This window comes from Suncus etruscus, chromosome 1 (genome assembly GCF_024139225.1).
Source record: "Suncus etruscus isolate mSunEtr1 chromosome 1, mSunEtr1.pri.cur, whole genome shotgun sequence".
Taxonomy (NCBI): domain Eukaryota; kingdom Metazoa; phylum Chordata; class Mammalia; order Eulipotyphla; family Soricidae; genus Suncus; species Suncus etruscus.
Window position 1 is genome coordinate 34,917,044 of NC_064848.1, and position 18,997 is coordinate 34,936,040.

General features: G+C 32.5%; 1 protein-coding gene and 1 non-coding gene across 4 annotated transcripts in view; one reads left to right on the forward strand and one right to left on the reverse strand.

Moving 5' to 3' along the window:
• Nucleotides 1-18,997, reverse strand: part of PTPRD (protein tyrosine phosphatase receptor type D) — a 1,813,832-nt gene that overhangs the window by 75,162 nt on the left and 1,719,673 nt on the right. For all 3 annotated transcript variants that reach the window (XM_049770278.1, XM_049770286.1, XM_049770270.1), the window contains 2 exons: nt 18,216-18,339; nt 1,488-1,663 (listed from right to left, as the gene is read on the reverse strand). In XM_049770278.1, coding sequence (XP_049626235.1) covers nt 1,488-1,663; nt 18,216-18,339 — 300 coding nt within the window. The remainder of the gene's footprint in view (nt 1-1,487; nt 1,664-18,215; nt 18,340-18,997) is intronic.
• LOC125995714 (U6 spliceosomal RNA) lies at nt 7,545-7,651 on the forward strand. The gene has a single exon (XR_007491158.1). It is a non-coding gene; the product is annotated as a U6 spliceosomal RNA (small nuclear RNA).

Below are 18,997 nucleotides of genomic sequence, written 5' to 3' on the forward strand. Positions count from 1 at the left end.
GATATTTATCTTCACAGTTATTACAGATTTTACCTAAATTTGACTTAAAACCATTTTTCTTTCAGACACATGCTTCAAAAAGATGCGATTGGATCAAGCAGATAAGTATCTTCTCTTTGAGGCACTAACTCAGAATTCTCATGTTTTATTTTCTTTTTGTTTTGTTCCTTTTGTTTCTTGGTGCTACTCCTAGCTCTGCACTCAGGAATTAGATCCTGTTGGTATATATGGATGCTGTGCAATCTCTCCTGTTTCTTCTCATATTTTTGTAAGCCTGAAATTTCCCCTTATAATTCACCTGAACAGTAATGTTGCAATGTCTGTGCTATCTACACCTCTGAACTAAGATGGACTGTTATGTATGTTTAAACAACCCAAAATTATATAGGATATGGGCTCAGGCTTGAACAGTTTTTTAAATATCCTTTTTGAGGCTTCTGGGGGTCTAATGAAAGAGATTTTAAACATACAGTTCCAAATTCTGGCCTGACAGTCCCTCTCTTCAGTGAGCCTATGTGCACTTATAAGTGGTCTCTCAGAGTCGGCTTCATTAAATTCTCAAGGATAAAGATTGATTTTCATTATACGGCTAGAATCTTTGTCCATTCACTGGGAATATGGTATACTGCTTACCCATTATGTTTTCATTTTGAAAATCAAGAGCACTTAACTAATGTGCCAGGAACCAATATATGGGACCCATATGATAAATAAAACTCCTTTCCAGTACCTTATTATGATTCCGTTATTAAAATCTATTCATTTTGGAGAAGTCAAAACTAGCAAAATACCTTCTGTACATTTATGTGTTTTCTCAGCTGTACTAATACTCAAATCATTTTCCAAATTATCCTCACTTAATTTATACTAATTTTAATAATTTAAAGAACCTTTTTCCAGGCTGGAGCAATAGCACAGCAGTAGGGCATTTGCCTTGCATGTGGCCAACCCTGGATGGACCCCAGGTTGATTCCTGGCACCCCATATGGTCCTCCGAGTCTGACAGGAATGATTTCAGAGGGCAGAGCCAGGAGTAACCCCTGAGCACCACCAGGTGTGACTCAATTCTACCACCAAATAAAGAGCCTTTTTCACAGAAATGTTAGCACTTAAATAGGTGAAAATACTAGGAAGTACAAATTAGGAAGTACAAATTTTCTACCACATTTGGTATGTTCTCATTCAATGTAAATTTTATAAAGAGGTCAAAGCTACCACCTATTTTCTCTACTAAGCTGCTGACTTCATAAGTATCACTCATTTTTCCTTTTGGAAATCATACACATTGTGGCACGAAGAATTTCCTTTGTGAAAGATGCATGAGAGTGTTAAGAAGTGGTTTAATCAGAAGTTGATATCTATACAATCAGTGTCTGTGATAAACCAAATCTTGGGAAAGGTTAATTTAGCTTTTAATAAAAATGCAAAGAGCAAGAAAAGGGCTGAAAAAAAGATGTAAGTATGAGGAAATTGATCTCTCTCCTTACCCTAGATCGTTCTTCTAGTTTTGTCATCATAACCACCGTGGCACTCCGTTGCTCCCATATCATTCTCCAAAAGTCCCCAAATGTTTCTGGGAGAGATCCCTGGGTTGCAATATAGGCATTTTGTTTTCTATAACCATCTATATAGTTGGAATTCACATAGTCACTTCCTGGGATGCCTGTAAAATAAGGAGCATTATTCAACTTGGGGAACATATTATAAAAAGAAATATCCTAGACCAAGGCATAATCATAGTATATTATTTTTCCACACAATGGCAGAGGAGTCACAACATATTAAAGTTGGAGTTTTCTAAAAGATTAAAGACAGGCTTTATCAGGACCATCACATTAAATTGTTAAAATGATCAAGATGTTGAAAATTTTAATATGACAAGGTTGATTATCCAGGAAAGCAAAATACAATGGTCACAGAATATCCTTTCTTTCACATGTTGTGTTTATTCTACCTTGTATTAGAAAAACATAGCTTGCAGAGTATAATAAACACTTATCTGGTCACATCAAACACATATTTTTCTTATCCATAACCAATATTTAATAAAAAAAATGTCAGGCCACAGTACTTTTGGTTAAACAGCGCCATGTACTGCAAGGGAATTCTTTATCCTTGGATCCCAGTCTGGGACTACTCATTCCCATTATTATTGAGAGTGGCCTCAAGTTTACCTGATTAAAGTTTCATGTTCCCTAAAAATAAAATGTCAAAAATGATGCTAGAATCTGAAAATGCAATATAGGATGGACATGCTATAATAGTGAACAAATCATTATAAAGATAATCTAACTGGATGCTCATAAAGAAACACATTTAATCCCCATGATAACCCTTGTGAGTTCATGTCATAATAACACTTTCACAAAGGAACAAACTGATGTGCAAATTGATGAACCAACTGCTCAAGTTGGAGGAATCCTATGTAATTTTAGAAAATTTATTTATAATGTTTATGTCTTATATTCATAGAGTATTTCTTCTGATTTAAACCTTATAAAATTGATAGATCACATAATTTTAACATCTTCCTAAATTTAGGCAATTGCCTCCTAAGTGATTGTCCCAGTATGTCTTTGTCTTTTGTACCTTTTCCTCCTTCAAGCACTAGAGCAACTTTACAAATATATTTCAGATGTTATAATATATGTTCTTCAAACCTGTCACTTCCCCTTATGCTTTAAATCAGATCCAAAATCTCTTGAGTGGATCTGCTTTTCTCCACTCAAATCCTCACCTTTTTAAAATCCTGTTCTTCAATATGTGCTCCACAGATTGAAATAAACTTCCTGGCCAAAGATTTTCAACCAATCATGAAGTAATTTAATCTGGTTCATAAATATATATGTACATATACATAAATACAAAGATTGAAGAAAGCTCTTATAAACACTATAAACTAGTCTGCTTAATTATCAGAAAATTTCCCTGTCTTAGGTCTACTTTACATCACAAAAAGACATTCTCAGATAACATAAAACACTTCTATCTTAGACATTTTTTATTGCTCTGAGATCTCAGAATTCCACTGATAATTCTATATTTTATTTAATATACATTATAGTTAGAGATTTAATTTTAACTTGTTGTTTATTTTGACTCTGGATTGAGCCACTTTTATTTACTTTTACTATACATAGTGAGGAAAAGAGTAAATATTTTGCCAAAGTTCCTATACGTAGTATGTAGAAGTGCTCTTAATAAACATGGATATTCTGATTAAAAGTCTTGAATTTCATTCAACATAAAAATGCCTCTAAGAGGAATATAGACAGGTCTGTGTTATTTCCAAGAAGAGTGGCCAGACTAGTTAAGGAAATTAAATCTGTTTCATATTCAAAAAGAATTGATATTATATCTTGGCATGGGAAAATGTAGAGATTGAGGTTAGAGGTGCCCAAGAGTATCTGAAAGAGGTTTAGGTTTACTCTGTTGACTCAAGTTATTTAATTTGAACGGATGTAGCTTCAGAGAGATGAATTTCATCTCCAATGTAGTAAAACATTTCCAAATTGTTAGTCTCAGAGGAGGAATAGATATCCTTGGGAGGAAACCAGCTGTCTATCCTGGTAGGTACAAGCACTTTCTAGGGAGATTAGATGATATGAGAAGTAGTGCCAGAGCCTATACATGGCCCCTTCTTGCCCTGGGAAACAACAAATCCTGTATTTGTGAGAAAAAAGAATATTTTCTTTATAATACATCACATTTTCCCAAGAAAAATTGTTATATTCCACCGATTGCCACATGCAATTACTTTGACTGCTTTTCTGATTCCAGTTGTAAAACTGATCCTTAAGAAACATAATGAAAGTCAGATGGAGACCACTGGGCTCTGAGATGAACATAGGGATATGGAATACCACCGTATTAGTGAAAAGCCTTTTGAGCAAAAACTGAACCCCTCAGTTGGTTGTAACATTAGTCATCTATTACAGCTACTCAAGAAGCAGTTGGGGTTCTGGCAGCCCTTTGTTGATAAAGATCCTATTCCTTCCTGACACCAAATTACTGTAGATAAAAAGAACAGTTTAAATAAAGTCCTCAGGTTACAGCCACTGAGAAGCACTACACATCTACATGTCCATAGGATTTGAGCCTGTGCCAAAAAATGAATCTACTTTGTAATAGAAAAAGCCAGCTCTCAGAATTTTAACACAGCAGATAGCATGAAAGAATTGGTTAAGAAAACCAAATTCTAGCTAAGACACTCAGCTAAAAGTATACGTATTTTCCCCCAATAAAATCTAAAGTGAAGAAATCTGGGTTAATTACACAGAAAATGCACCAGCTGGGCACTTGGCCATTTTCTCCTTTTCAGTGATAACCAGTGTATCTGAACAATGTGTCTGATAATAGCTGAGATGAACCTGAGACTCATATATAAAGGGATGGAATCAGATCCCTCAGTCATTTGTGGCAATTGTAGTTAGTTGTAATGTAATAAGTGATATTGAACATATTGATTATTAAAATCTTATATACATTTTGTTTGATAAATTCTTATAATTTTATTGGAAATGGGGCAACTGAATAATGGTTATACTTGCCAGAGATAAACAAGAATCAAAATACTATGACCTTAAATAAGCTGACATATAGAACACATATTTAGCATGTGTAAGACCCTATTTCTGATCCTTGCAGGCCTCTCCAAGTACAAGAGTATAGTCCCGGAAGCCTCTGAATACTTCAGTCGCAACTAAAGCTTCATATATAAGATGCCCAGCCCATGAGCCCAGTGCAGTGTGAATTCTATCATAATAGTTTTAAAAAGTATACAAAGTATACAAAGATATTGTCTTACACTCTGAGGCACTTAAAATCTATACTTTAGGGCCCGGAGAGATAGCACAGCGGCGTTTGCCTTGCAAACGGCTGATCCAGGACCAAAGGTGGTTGGTTCGAATTCCGGTGTCCCATATGGTCTCCCGTGCCTGCCAGGAGCTATTTCTGAGCAGACAGCCAGGAGTAACCCCTGAGCAATGCCGGGTGTGACCCAAAAACCAAAAAAAAAAAAAAAAAATCTATACTTTATCACTGAACTCTTTTAAGAATTTTGGACCTAATGTCTTGCAGATGTAAAACTATTCTATACAAGGTAGGGCTAATAATTAGGCTAATGTTCATTATGAAAATAATGGTGACAATCCTTTGCTAATTCTACACTGCAACAACTACCAGCAGTGTTCAGAATGAAGTCGTCTTCTGGACAACCTATTCTTGTGCAAAGGCAATACAGGTAGCCTCTCTCTTACATGTCCATTGCAGCATGGAGGTATAAGAGAGGTGGTTGTTCTTTCAAAGTCCAAAGACTTCATATTCCCTGGGTTCATACAATTCAATACAGCAAGCTGTGCAGAGTAGAAGAAAGGAAAGAAGGAAGGAAAGAAGAAAAGAGAAAAAGATAAAAGAAGACCAAAAAGAAAGGTTATAGTGTTTACTAGCCTTCCTAAAAATTTAAACCCAGATTAGAAGTTAAAATAAATTTCAAATAGATGATAACTCAGTATTAAAAATGTGACATGAATAAGATATTTTTAACCCAATTCTTTATAAAAATCAGGTGCAGGCTTTGAAAGTGTTTGGAACTATGAAACAGTTCTTCAGTAGATTTTGGTTGTAATGTTTATTGACCTTCCTGTAATGCCTATTTTTTAGTTTAATTTTCAATTCCCTGCTTTATCAACAAAATTATTTGCATCTGCTAATATAACACTAATCAGTGCACTACTAATCCAAGAGAAATGTGTGAGAATTAATTAAATTCCTTTGGGGCTACAAAGGATGGGAATCTAAAATTCAGTATGAGGAAGTAGAGACTTACTGAAAATAAGATCATCACTTTTATTTCTTGGTGTCAGAGAAATGATTCCAATACTATGATGATGATGATGATGATGATGATGATGATGATGATGATAATGATGATAATAATAATAATAATAATAATAATAATAATAATTGCGTTTGTGAACAAGTATGTCTCATCACAGACAAAAACCTTAGGAGTTCACCCAAAGAAATCTTTCCTAGGGGTAAATCTTAATATCATCATTCAAAAAAGGCACCTTAGATGGGAAAACTTGACCTTTCCTAAGAAACTATGTCTTTTTTTTTGGCCTTTTGGGTCACACTTGGCCACACTCAGGAGTTACTCCTGGCTCTGTGCTCAGAAATCGCTCCTGGCAGACCATATGGGATGCTGGGATTTGAACCACCATCCATCCTGGATCAATTGTTTGCAAGGCAAATGCCCTACAGCTGTCCTATCTCTCTAGCCCCAAAATCTAGGTCTTAACATTTATATTCTAAAGGCAAGGTTTTTGTGATTACTCATGTACTGTTTTATGTTTTATTTTTCAATGAAAAATATTCATCAAGATTAATATTTTATTGCAATCTTTAAGGTACAAAAGTTGTGCCTGATTTCCTATTATTCTAATCTGGACTAGTCAAGTCTTCTAGTGCATTCATAGGTTAATGGACTATTTTGGCTTATGGTGCTTTATAAAATAGTACTTACAGTCCTGAAATAAAGTAAGGCAGGAGTATTAAAATATGAATCTTTGAGACAAAAAGACTGCAATGAGAGACTGACTACTGATAGAGTTCTATGTTTTTCCTATAAAGCAAGTTAAGGTAAACAGCTGTAGTTTCAAATACAATTAGGTTAATTTCAGTCTATATTTTTTTGCTAGTAATTTCTCACTCTAACTTCCACTGAAGATATGAATCTGAGCATGAACAGTGTCTCCATGAGTTTTTTCATTATTAGCCAGACTTTAAAACCAACATATACGAATGGCATAATTTTTCTCCATCTAAGCCTCTGGCTAATAAGACAAGTTTTCAAGGTCTACAGTTTTATTCCTACAGATGCTTTTGAAGAACACAAAAATAATCTTTAAATAAATATTATGGTAATATTTATTATTTAAATACATTATTTAGTATTTAAATAAAATATAAATTGATGTTCATTGCAGCACTATTTACAAGACCTAAGATATGAAATACTTCAAGCAGTCAATGGTTGATAAAAATCTGGAATAAAACTAAGTTATAAGCAAGATGAAATCTTCAACTGTTTTTTGGGAAAAAATTATTAGAAGGACTTATACTAAGTGAAATATGTCTGAAGGAGAATAAACACAACATAATATTATCTCTTCTCATATGTGAGACATAAAGAAACAAAGGCAGAAAACAAACTCTGAGACTCTAAATAGAGAACTTAGACTGTTAGAAATGAAGGAGAGAAATAGGGCAAATATTTGAGTGGAGTCTCTAAACTGTGGCAGAGGAATTTTGGAGTTGGTGGTGGGTGTGGTGTGATGACATGTACTTAGAAAAGTTATGAAAACATACTATAAAACAGACACATTCTTGTAAATAAAATTTTTCTCAATTAAAGTTAATATAAAAAACAAGAAAAATAGAGCTTCATGATTTGTTAATATGTATATTTGCCTGTACGGGGGAGAGATGTTTGAGAAAATTAAGTGTCTGTTTGAAAGACTATTCATTAAGAATGATTACTGGTGCTTGCTTCGGCAGCACATATACTAAAATTGGAACGATACAGAGAAGATTAGCATGGCCCCTGCACAAGGATGACACGCAAATTCGTGAAGCGTTCCATATTTTTAAATTAAAAAAAAAAAAGAAAAAAGAAAAACAAAACAAAAAAAACAAAAAAAGAAAAAAAAAGAAAAAAAAAGAATGATTACTGAGGAATGTTGCAATATTAGAAAGCTTATCTGAGCAAGACTGTCATAGCTTGATTAAAATAAAGTTTTCCTCTTAAATTGAGAAATACTAACTGGTTCATGTGTCTTGATTAAAAATAAATTTGAGGGTCCTAGGACCAATTTGATTTTCACATGGCTGACACAGGTTTGATCTCCAGAAGCCTTTTTGTCCCCCAAAACCTACCAGGAGTAATTCATGAATAGGGAGGCAGGGGTACACTGCGTGCAACACTGGATATTTCTCCTTCTCGCCTATACACACAAAACCCCACAACAAAACAACCTATGTTCTTAATTTTTCAGGTTAGTTAGCAGATAATTTGTTTTGAAAAGATTTCTCATATTGAAGGAGATCTAATTATAAGAAGCTTAAAATAAATCCTTATCTATGCTTTAAAGTAGGGTCCTAAATCTACATCAGGGTCCTAAAATCGACATTATTCTTTTATTACAAGAAATTAAGTATCATAAAGGGACTATACATAATTTGATTTCACTCCACATTAAGGAAGAGTCACATATGAAGTCTTTGGAAAATTCTAAGTACTTGCACAGCATTTAGTGAATTTGACCAAGAAACCAGGACACCTGCCTGTTGACAGATTTTTTTTTAACTTTTGGGTGAATGTTTAACTTGTCCAGGCCACTGATTGCTTATCTACTGAACAAGGCATATGGGACAAAGTGATTCGCTCAAGTCCTTTTCAGTTCTAAATAAGATGTTTCACTGTGGTATTCTTAACCTTCTTGAAATAGAAACCTCCAACTCATTATTTGAAGTTAAAAAGAGATCTATTTCTCTGATGAGAGAAGAACATGCTCAGGTGCTCTTTCAAATGGATTCCAATTGCTTCCACCACTGATGTGCTGAGATGAGCTTAGTTGGTGTGACCCATGATTTCAAATCTTAATAACAACCTGGTGGTTAAAAAAAATAAAAGTAGAACCAACAGGAGGTGGTAGGGCCTGGCTTGTAGGTGGTCTTTCAAAGAAAATAAGCCCTCTCTGGTTGGAGTAGGTGAGGAAGAAAGCAACATTAGAGCTGGGGAGAGATTCTGTCTATGTTTTCAACGAACTACTGAGGCAATGGACCTTCCACTGGTTGGAAACTCTACCTACAAGCAGTGTCTAAACCCAGGGAATTTCCTTCCATTTCATGTCTACAAATCATTAATGATATGGTTGTCAAAAAAAAAATAAATAAAACGAAAACCAAAAGCAACCACTGAACTTTCAGAAACCACTCAACTGACTATTGAAAAATAGTCTTCAGGTTCTAATAGAGTATAAAAGTAAATATTATTTTGAAATCAATGCCCTCTAACACAGTATATAAACAAACCAAACACCAAGTTTTGGTTAAGAACTATATTGTCATTGTTGACAACCTACATTGTAGAAAACAAATGTTTGCTGACACTGGCAAGACCTGAAAACAATATATGAAAAATAAATGAAAACCAACAAATAATTTATGAGCAAATTTCTCTAATTCCAATCCCAAAGAACATAACCCCTTTGGACATATACTATGGCAAAGAAAGTTTTTTTTTTTTTTGTAAGATGTCGGAAGAATCAACTTTTCTTGTAAAAGTTTAGAAGCTTTTACATCACCTTAGATAGAGCAACAATACTTGTAACTGCCGCTTGCCAATACCACTATGGTTTTATTGGAGGAAGGCATTTTCTTTCAATATGTGTCTGATCTGTGGACATAATAGCTCATAATGTGATTTGATGGATGAATAAATAATAATCAGTTTGTGAACCCACCCATTCTATATCCCGTATCTTTCTTGGTTTTCTATTCCTTGCTATTTGGATGTAAACCACGTAACAGAGGTTCTGTATATGTGTGTGTTAGTGTGTATTTTTGTTTGTGCATGTGTAAGCATTTCTGTGTGGTTTTGAATATGTCTTATGATTAATTACAGATGTTGGGGAACTATGAGTATCTCTTACAGATGCAGTTATTTCTTATTAGGAAGCAATTTGTCCAAATATCAAGCAGAATTTAGCATACTTTCAGCATACCTTTTAAAACACTTTATATAGTTCTAGTCTAGTTAGCATATTTTACTAAGGATGAAATTATTCAAGGCTTTCATTTAGCAAGGTGGTAATCAGAACCTGCCATAGAAGATAATGACAGAACTCTGTCAGGTGAAAATTCTCAGTCTCAGTTTCCTCAAACATATTGTATATGCAAGTAGCATTAGCACAATATCCTTACCTATCACCCGTGTGCAAACCAAGAGTCAATGCATTGAAAACTCCATAAATACCAGTGTGAAGATAATCATTCTTCTGATTAAAAAAAGAAGTAAGCCTACTCATGCTCTACTGATCATATGTAATTCCGAATATTGAAATTTCCCTTGCCAGTTCCTATGTTAAAAAATTATAAGAAGAGAAAATTTCTCAGCAATATTAAACTATGCCTACATTAAAATAATAACGCCAGGGATGATGTGGGTTTTTCCAAGGTCACAGAACAATAAACTGTAGAGCCATTCGATGTAAACTAATAAAATTGAGAAGAAATTATAATATCTAAAAAGAAAACAATAAAGTTAAAAAATAATGTAGAGCTTTCTAGCTTATTTTTATTGGATTTCTAGGAACAATTGTAAAGTAAATTAACAATACAGGTAGCCATACTTAAAAAATGCTTTTCTATTTTCCAGGAAACATTTAGCAACACCACAGGTATAAACCCAAGTAGGAGAAGGGTAATGAAGGACCCCATTACCACTTGCTTTGTTGAATGCAGGAGAGAGATATCATTTAAATAGCTCTAATTAGTCTTTAATCAGACTGAAAGCACCTTGTGAAATTGGTCCAAAGGCCACTTTACATCTCACTTTCTATTTAATACAAATTAAGCTATATATTTTCTGTGATGTTCCTCAAAATGTTTTTATTTACTAAAAATCATTTTAAAATAAAAGGAATACATTTGTCACAATTGTCAATAATTAGCTTGAAAAGTAAAAGACTAAAACTGTTAAAAATATGTACTAAATCATGATTGATATTTTGAACAATGTGAGAAAAACTATTAACTGAGATTTAGAAAAAGATTATTTTAAATTTACATTTAGTTCATATAGTCTAACAAACTTCCTTCAAGTTCTTTCAGTCTGCAAATAGAATTTCATGAAGAAGAAAAACAAACACCAGATGCCCATAAATTATTCACCAGTGAAAGTCAAAGAGAAAAGAGAAGAGAACCAAAAAGGAAGAAACAGGATATTAATTTGATGTGGGAAATAGCAGTTTTTTAAAAGATCATTTACTGAAGAAAATAATTTTAATACTTGATGTTAGAGCTTTCTATATAACATTTATAGCACTATGAGATTGAACATTTTACTTAAAAATGACTAGGATTATATTAACTAACATTTCTATTTCTGTTTTCATTTATTTGTAAATTTTTATTCATTTAAAGCATGTTAGCTTACTAGATCTAGCTTGTAAAGAAGATAATTTTCAGCATGGGTGGGATGAGAAATTGGAGAATGTTATTCTGTGCTAACAGTTGTTTCAAATGAACATGTAGCCAGCCTTTTGCAGAAGACAAGCACAACACAACTTTAACTTATAGCACTATTATGATGACAAAGATTGAATCAACAGTAAAGGTAATATCAGTAGTTTTTTCTCTTTACTTAGGAAAATTAGATTTATTTGGGGGGCAGTGACTCCCTGTGAGCTGTTTTCTCATTTTAAAGGTGCTAAATTGCCCATTTCACAAATAATCAAGTTGTTTTAACATCATCTATATTATTTACAGTTGGATTTCTTTGAATTGCTCTTATGCAAATCAAAAAAGCAGATAATATATTTTGAATTTTGATTTAAAAGAACACATTCCTCCCTCTATTAACATTTGCAATGCTATTAGGAGGCTAGTTTTCATTTATCAAGCACCTATATATACATACATACATACATACATATATATAGTTTTGCCTCAAAAATATTTTAAATATTTGCTGCTTCTTCATTTGAATATTATTAATTTTTTCATAGATTACATACACACTAAATATCATCCAAGGAAAAAGTAGTAACAGAACTTATAATAATGTAAATTATAGTTTTAATTGTTCCAAATATTTCATAGGCATATTCTTTGTCTGGGCACTGCTCTAGTGCTACATTAAGTCCTGCTTGTAATTTTAGGTGGCAGGTACTGTTATTAATATCCTTGTGGTATTAAGTTAGGTGGTAGGTATTATTATTACTACCATGCATAAAACTTGTTCAAACTCTTCAAAAGCAAAGCAAGGCACTCTAAGCAAAGTGTGATAGAGGCACGTTATTCCTTATAGAAAAACACCCACTAAAGAAATAAAGCAAATCAATATATCTAAGTTTTGAAATTTAAAAACATTCCCTTCAAGTCAGAAATCTTTAAGCAGGTTTATATTTTATTAAGTTATGCTTTTACTATATTATCTAACACAAGTGTCAAAGAATACATATAACATAATGTAGTTTATTCTTGTTGCTTCAAACTCAATTATAGAATTAAATATGCTTAATAGAAGAAACATATGCCAGTTAATATTAATTCTATATTAAATAATTCTATTTAATTTTGAACACTAGCTTGAAATAGAGAAAGAGAGAGAGATTACATGCTCCCTTGAAAGAATTAATCTCTTAATGTCCATGATTCAGTACTTATCTTACCTATTGGTCTCTGGATTTAAAATCAATTTTCAAAATATTAGGGGAGGCTCCAAAAAGAGTCTTACTCTATTTCATTTCAAGAGGAAACAAAAATTCCAAGTCAGTGGATCCTAAATTAGGTAATGAGGCTGCAATGAACTCTCTAAAACTGAGTGTATAAATGAAGTACATAGATACTTTTTGTATGGTCTAAAATAGTTTTCAGTTTTGAAAAAGGCTCCAACTTTCCCAAAGGCTATTATTCATGGTAGTAACTGATATGTCTAAGGTCAAAAGCATGCATGCATACTTCCACATTTCTACCCCTTTGTTTAGTGATCATAACTAAAATATATTAAGAAATAAGCAAACAAGAAAAAAATCTAGTTAAAAGTCACTTGTATGTTGTTTATTTTAAAGTTTTAATAAATTCACTTATACTTAAGTCTAAAGATAATTGGATATATACATATATATGTATATATATATCAGATTTAATATGAAAGCCTTTCAGGATGTATCATAAAAAATTAAGAAAATTGTCCTGAGATAAAGAGGTTTTTACAAGATATAGTGTGTAAAAAAATATGCCCATTATAATATGCCCTAAAAGTGGCTATAGGCCTGATTAACCCTTGGAGAGTACATCAATTTTTAGTATGATTTGTGTGTTCAAACATTGTGCTTCTACTTACTAACTCTTTATTATAACAGTTATAATAAGTTAGTTAACTTCTTAAGGTTTGAGTGCCCTATATGTAAAATATGTGGTCAGCTGGCTTTTGAAATTCCTTAGAACATTATATATAAAGTCCATCTGGTATTTTATATAAAAATTCCTTAATATGGTATACAACTGAAACCCAGACAATCATATCTATTTATATTTATATTTAACTTATATTAAATCATTTATTTTTTATTTATAATATATAATAATAAATAAAATTTATTATTTATATTTAATTTATATTAAATAATTTTCTTTATGTTTTACTTGAAAAGAAAACTTTTTATATTTGTTGTATACTTAGAACTGTAAATTTGTTGTATATTTAGAACTTTAAGAAAGGTTCTGTTGGGGCCAGAGAGATAGCATGGAGGTAAGGCGTTTGCCTTGCATGCAGAAGGTCGGTTGTTCAAATCCCAGCATCCCATATGATCCCCTGAGCCTGACAGGAGCAATTTCTGAGCATAGAGTCAGGAGTAACCCCTGAGTGCTGCCAGGTGTGACCCAAAAACCAAATATATATATTCTGTGCAAAAATTTAAAAGTTCTGTTAAAGGACTAAGTAAATGAAAGGTTATTAAATTATTAATATTAAAATATTAAATTATTAAAATTCTAGCAATGATAATAAAATATGAGTGGAGTGATAACTGGAAAAAAATCTTCTTTAGTCTAGGGCCATAATAATTAGGCTTAATTTTGATACTTTCAAGTCATTTCACCAAAACAACATACCACATATATTGGCATTCATGGCTTTATAATAAAATGAAGAAATATCACAACATATTAGAGGAAAATAAAAGAATTAGGAAATCAGTTACAAACAATAATACTTGATCTAACTTCTATAGGACAGATGCAACTGGATCGCTGAGAATTGTGTCACTGCCACAAAAACAATGATGTCATAAATTAGGGACCAAAATATAAAGGTTCTGCTATTCTCAGGTTAATGTCAAAAGACCAAATGAGCTTTTTAAGCAAAAACAAGTCTGGGCGTTTTGATCCATGCAAATTAAGTTCAAGTCACAATCTATGAGAAAAGCAGTGTATGTGATGTGCCTCATGGGTACTCAAGAAAAGAATCATGAGAAATCAGTTCTAAATTGAGCTATATTACTTACATACACATAAAATCTCTCTGACCTTTAGTTTTTCTAAGTTCTGAAGTTGGAGACCTATATAACACATTATGGTTTATTCATAGTGTAGTTAAGTACAGTAAATAAACTGATAGACTTTGGTGAATGTAGTGAAGTCATTTCCAGCGTACTGAGGGTTCACTCCGAGCAATGTTCAGGGGACTAATGGGGTCTTGTTAACTAAACCTGGGTCAGCCTCCTGCAACACAAGCTCCCTGCACACTTGGCTATCTCTCTAGCCCTTGGCTTTAAAAATTACATAGTAATAATCAGAAGCTAGTAGTGAAAGAGATTAAGACTAAAGAAACATATAGAGAAGTCATATTTAAGCTTCTATACAATATTAGTTTTGTGACCTAAACCTAGATATAATTATTCTTAAGATTTTAATTGGCCTATTTCTATTTTCTTTGTTAATAAAATTATCCCCTTTGAATGTGATATTTATAAAATTAAGATCATTAATATATACATTATCTAAGATTATTATATATTACTTTGTGCTTATAAAATAGATTTTCTGTACCTAAAATATTTTAAATTACTAAAATAAATCCGATCACCTTCAAACATTTCTATTCTATTCTATTCTATTCTAGTCTATATTTTATCTATATTCATGGAAGTAACTGAATTGGTAAATAAGTTTAACTGTGAACGAATTCAGGTGCCGTGTCTGCATTTGGCCTATTCCATAGACTTGAAAGAGATTTAAAACCAGGCTATGGAGAACTATGGGTGCACCAGTCCTGCAGCTGAGCTGGCAATCTCGGGAGGAGAAGAGGGCAAAGTCTCTGACCAGCAAAAGCCATGACAGCTGCATACACAACAGTCTTTACTTTGCCAATAGCCCTGCTTCACCACCACTCTAAGGCATCTGCAGAGACACCAGTATTTGGGCTGTCATCACCAAGACTTTTTGGAGTAAGTGTGGATACACACACCTTTGTCCCCTCCTTCTTGTACTTTTGAAATATCTGGTAGCCAAAAAAGCACTTACCTTTTTTTTCTTCTTCTTTATGTAAAGAGATGTATGATAAACTTTTTGGTTTATAAAAGTTAAAGACAATATAGTACATTGTGAAACCTCTAAATTAGTTCTTTCATCTATCAGGTCACTTTGCAAAATTACATGAAGAATATGATCGGTACTATAGAGAGTATAACAAAAACGATACCTTAAAACCCATAAACAAAGTTGTTTTCATCACTGCTATGAGTGGAATCAAAACATTTATACTGAATTGTATAAATTATGTATTAAATAATTCAGCATTCTAGAATATCTCTATCTTTTATCAAAGTTTCCTTTGAAAAACTTAGCGGGTTTCAGTTTTCTTTAGCATTTAGCATTTAGCATGGTTTTTTAGCATAGCATTTAGCATAGGTTGTGTTAAGATAGAGAATACTCCCTAATTATCTATTTGCTGGTTATAGTTTAATCTAAGATAAAATGCTTTTCCTGATTATATTTGGGATTAAAACTTTCAGCATAGCACGTACATTCAATTAAATGCTGCTCATCTTTTACACAACACTTACAATTAAAAGACTTTCAGTTTCTAGGTCAACTCTAGATTTTGGGTGTACTTGTGGGCATGGAGTTATAAAAAAAGCAAATTTCAGTCTTATTTGAGTGCTTTGACTTTTATACTGTAAAAATAGTACAGGAATAAAATGTGCATAGTTTCCAATGATCATAATAAAAAGTTCAAGGAGGAAAATTCCTAGTCCTCTGACATACTTTACTGCTAACATGGTGGAAAATAACAGCTTAAAAATGATAACAAAGGGCAAAAGTACAGGGATTTGGTGGGTCTGAAAGACACAATTCTGCTGGGAAACTATAGTATGACACAGGTAATGTTGACTAATAAGCTCTCTACTCAAAACCATACCAAACAGGCTATTTGTTTTACTTCTATTTTTAACTTCTATCTTATTTCTATAATGTACTTTGTTTCACTAATGGGAAAAAAAAGACCTTTCTAGTGTAACTTGGTTTAGTCTATTTATTTTATGAAAAAACTTTGAGAAATGTAAGAATTGCCTTTTCTCCACCACATTTAAAAAAAGGAATATATTTGGGATTAAAACTTTCAGCATAGCACGTACATTCAATTAAATGCTACTCATCTTTTACATAACACAATTAAAAGACTTTCAGTTTCTATATATATAGTTTATATATATTATATATATATGTATAAAGCCTAAATGTTAATAAGCCACATTTAACAATTCAAATTTCTAAACAGGACTTCAGAAAGACAATTCATTATAGATACTATTTTGCATTAGCTAGGCATGGAACAGCTTGGATAAACCTAATCAATTTTTTTTCAGTAGGGAAACAAGTTTAACTCCTGCAGACTTAAGTATCTTTACTGGCCTCGAAAGGGGATTACTGCAATTTCTACCATCAAAAGCAGAATAGACTTATAAGATATAAGTATACACCATATAACGCTATTTTGAAGAAAGGGGATTACAATAATAGCCTGTTCACATATGGTTTTTGCTTTCTTAAAACCAAAATGTGTTAGTTATCCTCAATCTTTAAGGGAAAAATTTTAAGCAGAACCTTACTTTCTCAAGTAAACAAGTGGGTTTTGGTCTGAGTTCTGAGATAAACTAGCGATCAGTAGAGACTTTAGATGAGAAATGGGAAAGAGAATTGGTACAGCTCAAGAAGAAAAATGTCTTTTCTTTAAGATACCACGAAGGTTGGGTCTGAAATTAGTATTATTTAATGTTTTGTAAAATTCTCAAAGAGGGTGAGTACTAAATTTTTAAGTTCTAAAGGTCACAAAGCTCTTCTGGATTCCAAGCAAGATAAATTGGTGCTATGTTGCAACTAAAGGACTAGACTAGCTGTTTTGGCTGATAGAGAATTTAAGGGACCTTATAAACTATTTCTACAGACAGAAACCCAGCATGTCTCTATCACTCAAGAGACTAACAAAATGCTGAGTGCTAAACCCAAGTTCCTATTGTTATTAGCACACTATGTTAACAATACTTAACACTGAAGGGAATAAAAGGAAAATACATTAATCATGACTCCTTAACAAAATTGGTTATTAAGAAACCTTAGGAGAAGCTAGGTATATTTGAGGAGTAATCCTCATTATCCCTTACTCCCACCAGAGCAATAATTTCTCTAAGATATCATCTCACTACTATTAGGAGAAATGAAATATCAATTCACAGACTAGTTGTACTAGGCATTTTTAATATGATCAGTTTTTATTAATTACCACATCACCAACTTCTAAACTTTAAACTGCTCCTCATGGATATCAAGAATCATCTACAAATAAAAGCCCCCTTCTTGTTTATGTTTTGGTTCTCTTATATCAATATTAAAGTCTATAGATTTTTTGGAATTATCATATCTTCATTCATACCTTTCAGTAGTCAGTAAAATGAACCACTCCAAACTGTTATTCTTCAAGCTCAATCTTGTGTGCTACCTTGAATAACTATGTCACTTCACTTTCTCTATTACTTGCTCTTTCCATGCTGGGAAAGATGGTGTTCTGCTTTGAACATTGATCCCTTTCCTCCCTACTCGGCTCCCCTCTCGCACCCTTCTTAGTAAGTTTTGTTCAGTGAAAATTTTCTTTCATCACTATACAAACAAACAACCTGTTTATCATATAAACACCCGCTATCTTCAAATCTTATTACTGGGCTAAAAGAAAGAAGTTAATGAAGATAGCTTTTGTGTTACATGTTGTCAGAAATACAGTGTACCAGTCATGGCATATTTGAGAAAGGGAAACAGTTAACAAATATTGCCTTAATACCAAATCGTTAATAACCTAGTTAAAATTAAATTTTCATGTGCACACTTAAGCCCATAAAAATAAAGATAAAAGTAACAGCTGTATTCCTTACCTTCTATTGCTGATAAGAGGACCCGGGAATGATCATATGCAATAACATTTGCATATCTGTTCTTTGGTTTGTTTACTTCCAAGTTTGAATGTTCCCACGTGAACTGCTGGCCAGGATCAATTGACTTTAAGAAAAATAGCACATACAAAAATCAATACCAAGTAACACTAAATTACAGGCATAGGTCACAAGTAATGAACATAATTTACATTTATTTATTTATTTTTATCATTTTTTAAATCTTTACCATGAGCACAAGCATGTTTGTAGTTGGGTTTTATTCATAAACAGAATACCCCCCTTCACCAGTGCAAGAGAAAATTATGAAGCTTCAGTTCATCATGATGATGTTAGCTATAAAGCTGAACATTAATATTGCCTGCATAACATGACAATATTAATTACAGTAAAAAAACAGTGAAAGTTAAGAAGAGTAATTCAAATTTTTAGAAATTCCATATTACTAGTACAAAGGTAAAATGTCTTATTTTTATGTTTCTATTTTTATGTTCTATTCTTATGTCTATTCTTATGTTTCTATTGCTTCCTATACTAGTATTATTAACAAGTTATCTTGGCTTATTTTTCTAAGTTTTTTGAAAATTATATTATTAGAATATTACTCCAAATCCTTTCCTCCCCAGACCCAACTTCAGTACTTGAATTGAATGCATTCTCATTGAGTTTTTAGGTTTTCCAAGTATCTCTTAACCTAAAAGTTTATATCTGGGTGTAACTTTAACTTTTGTCTATGTCTCTGTATCAGATCATTTAAACTAGAC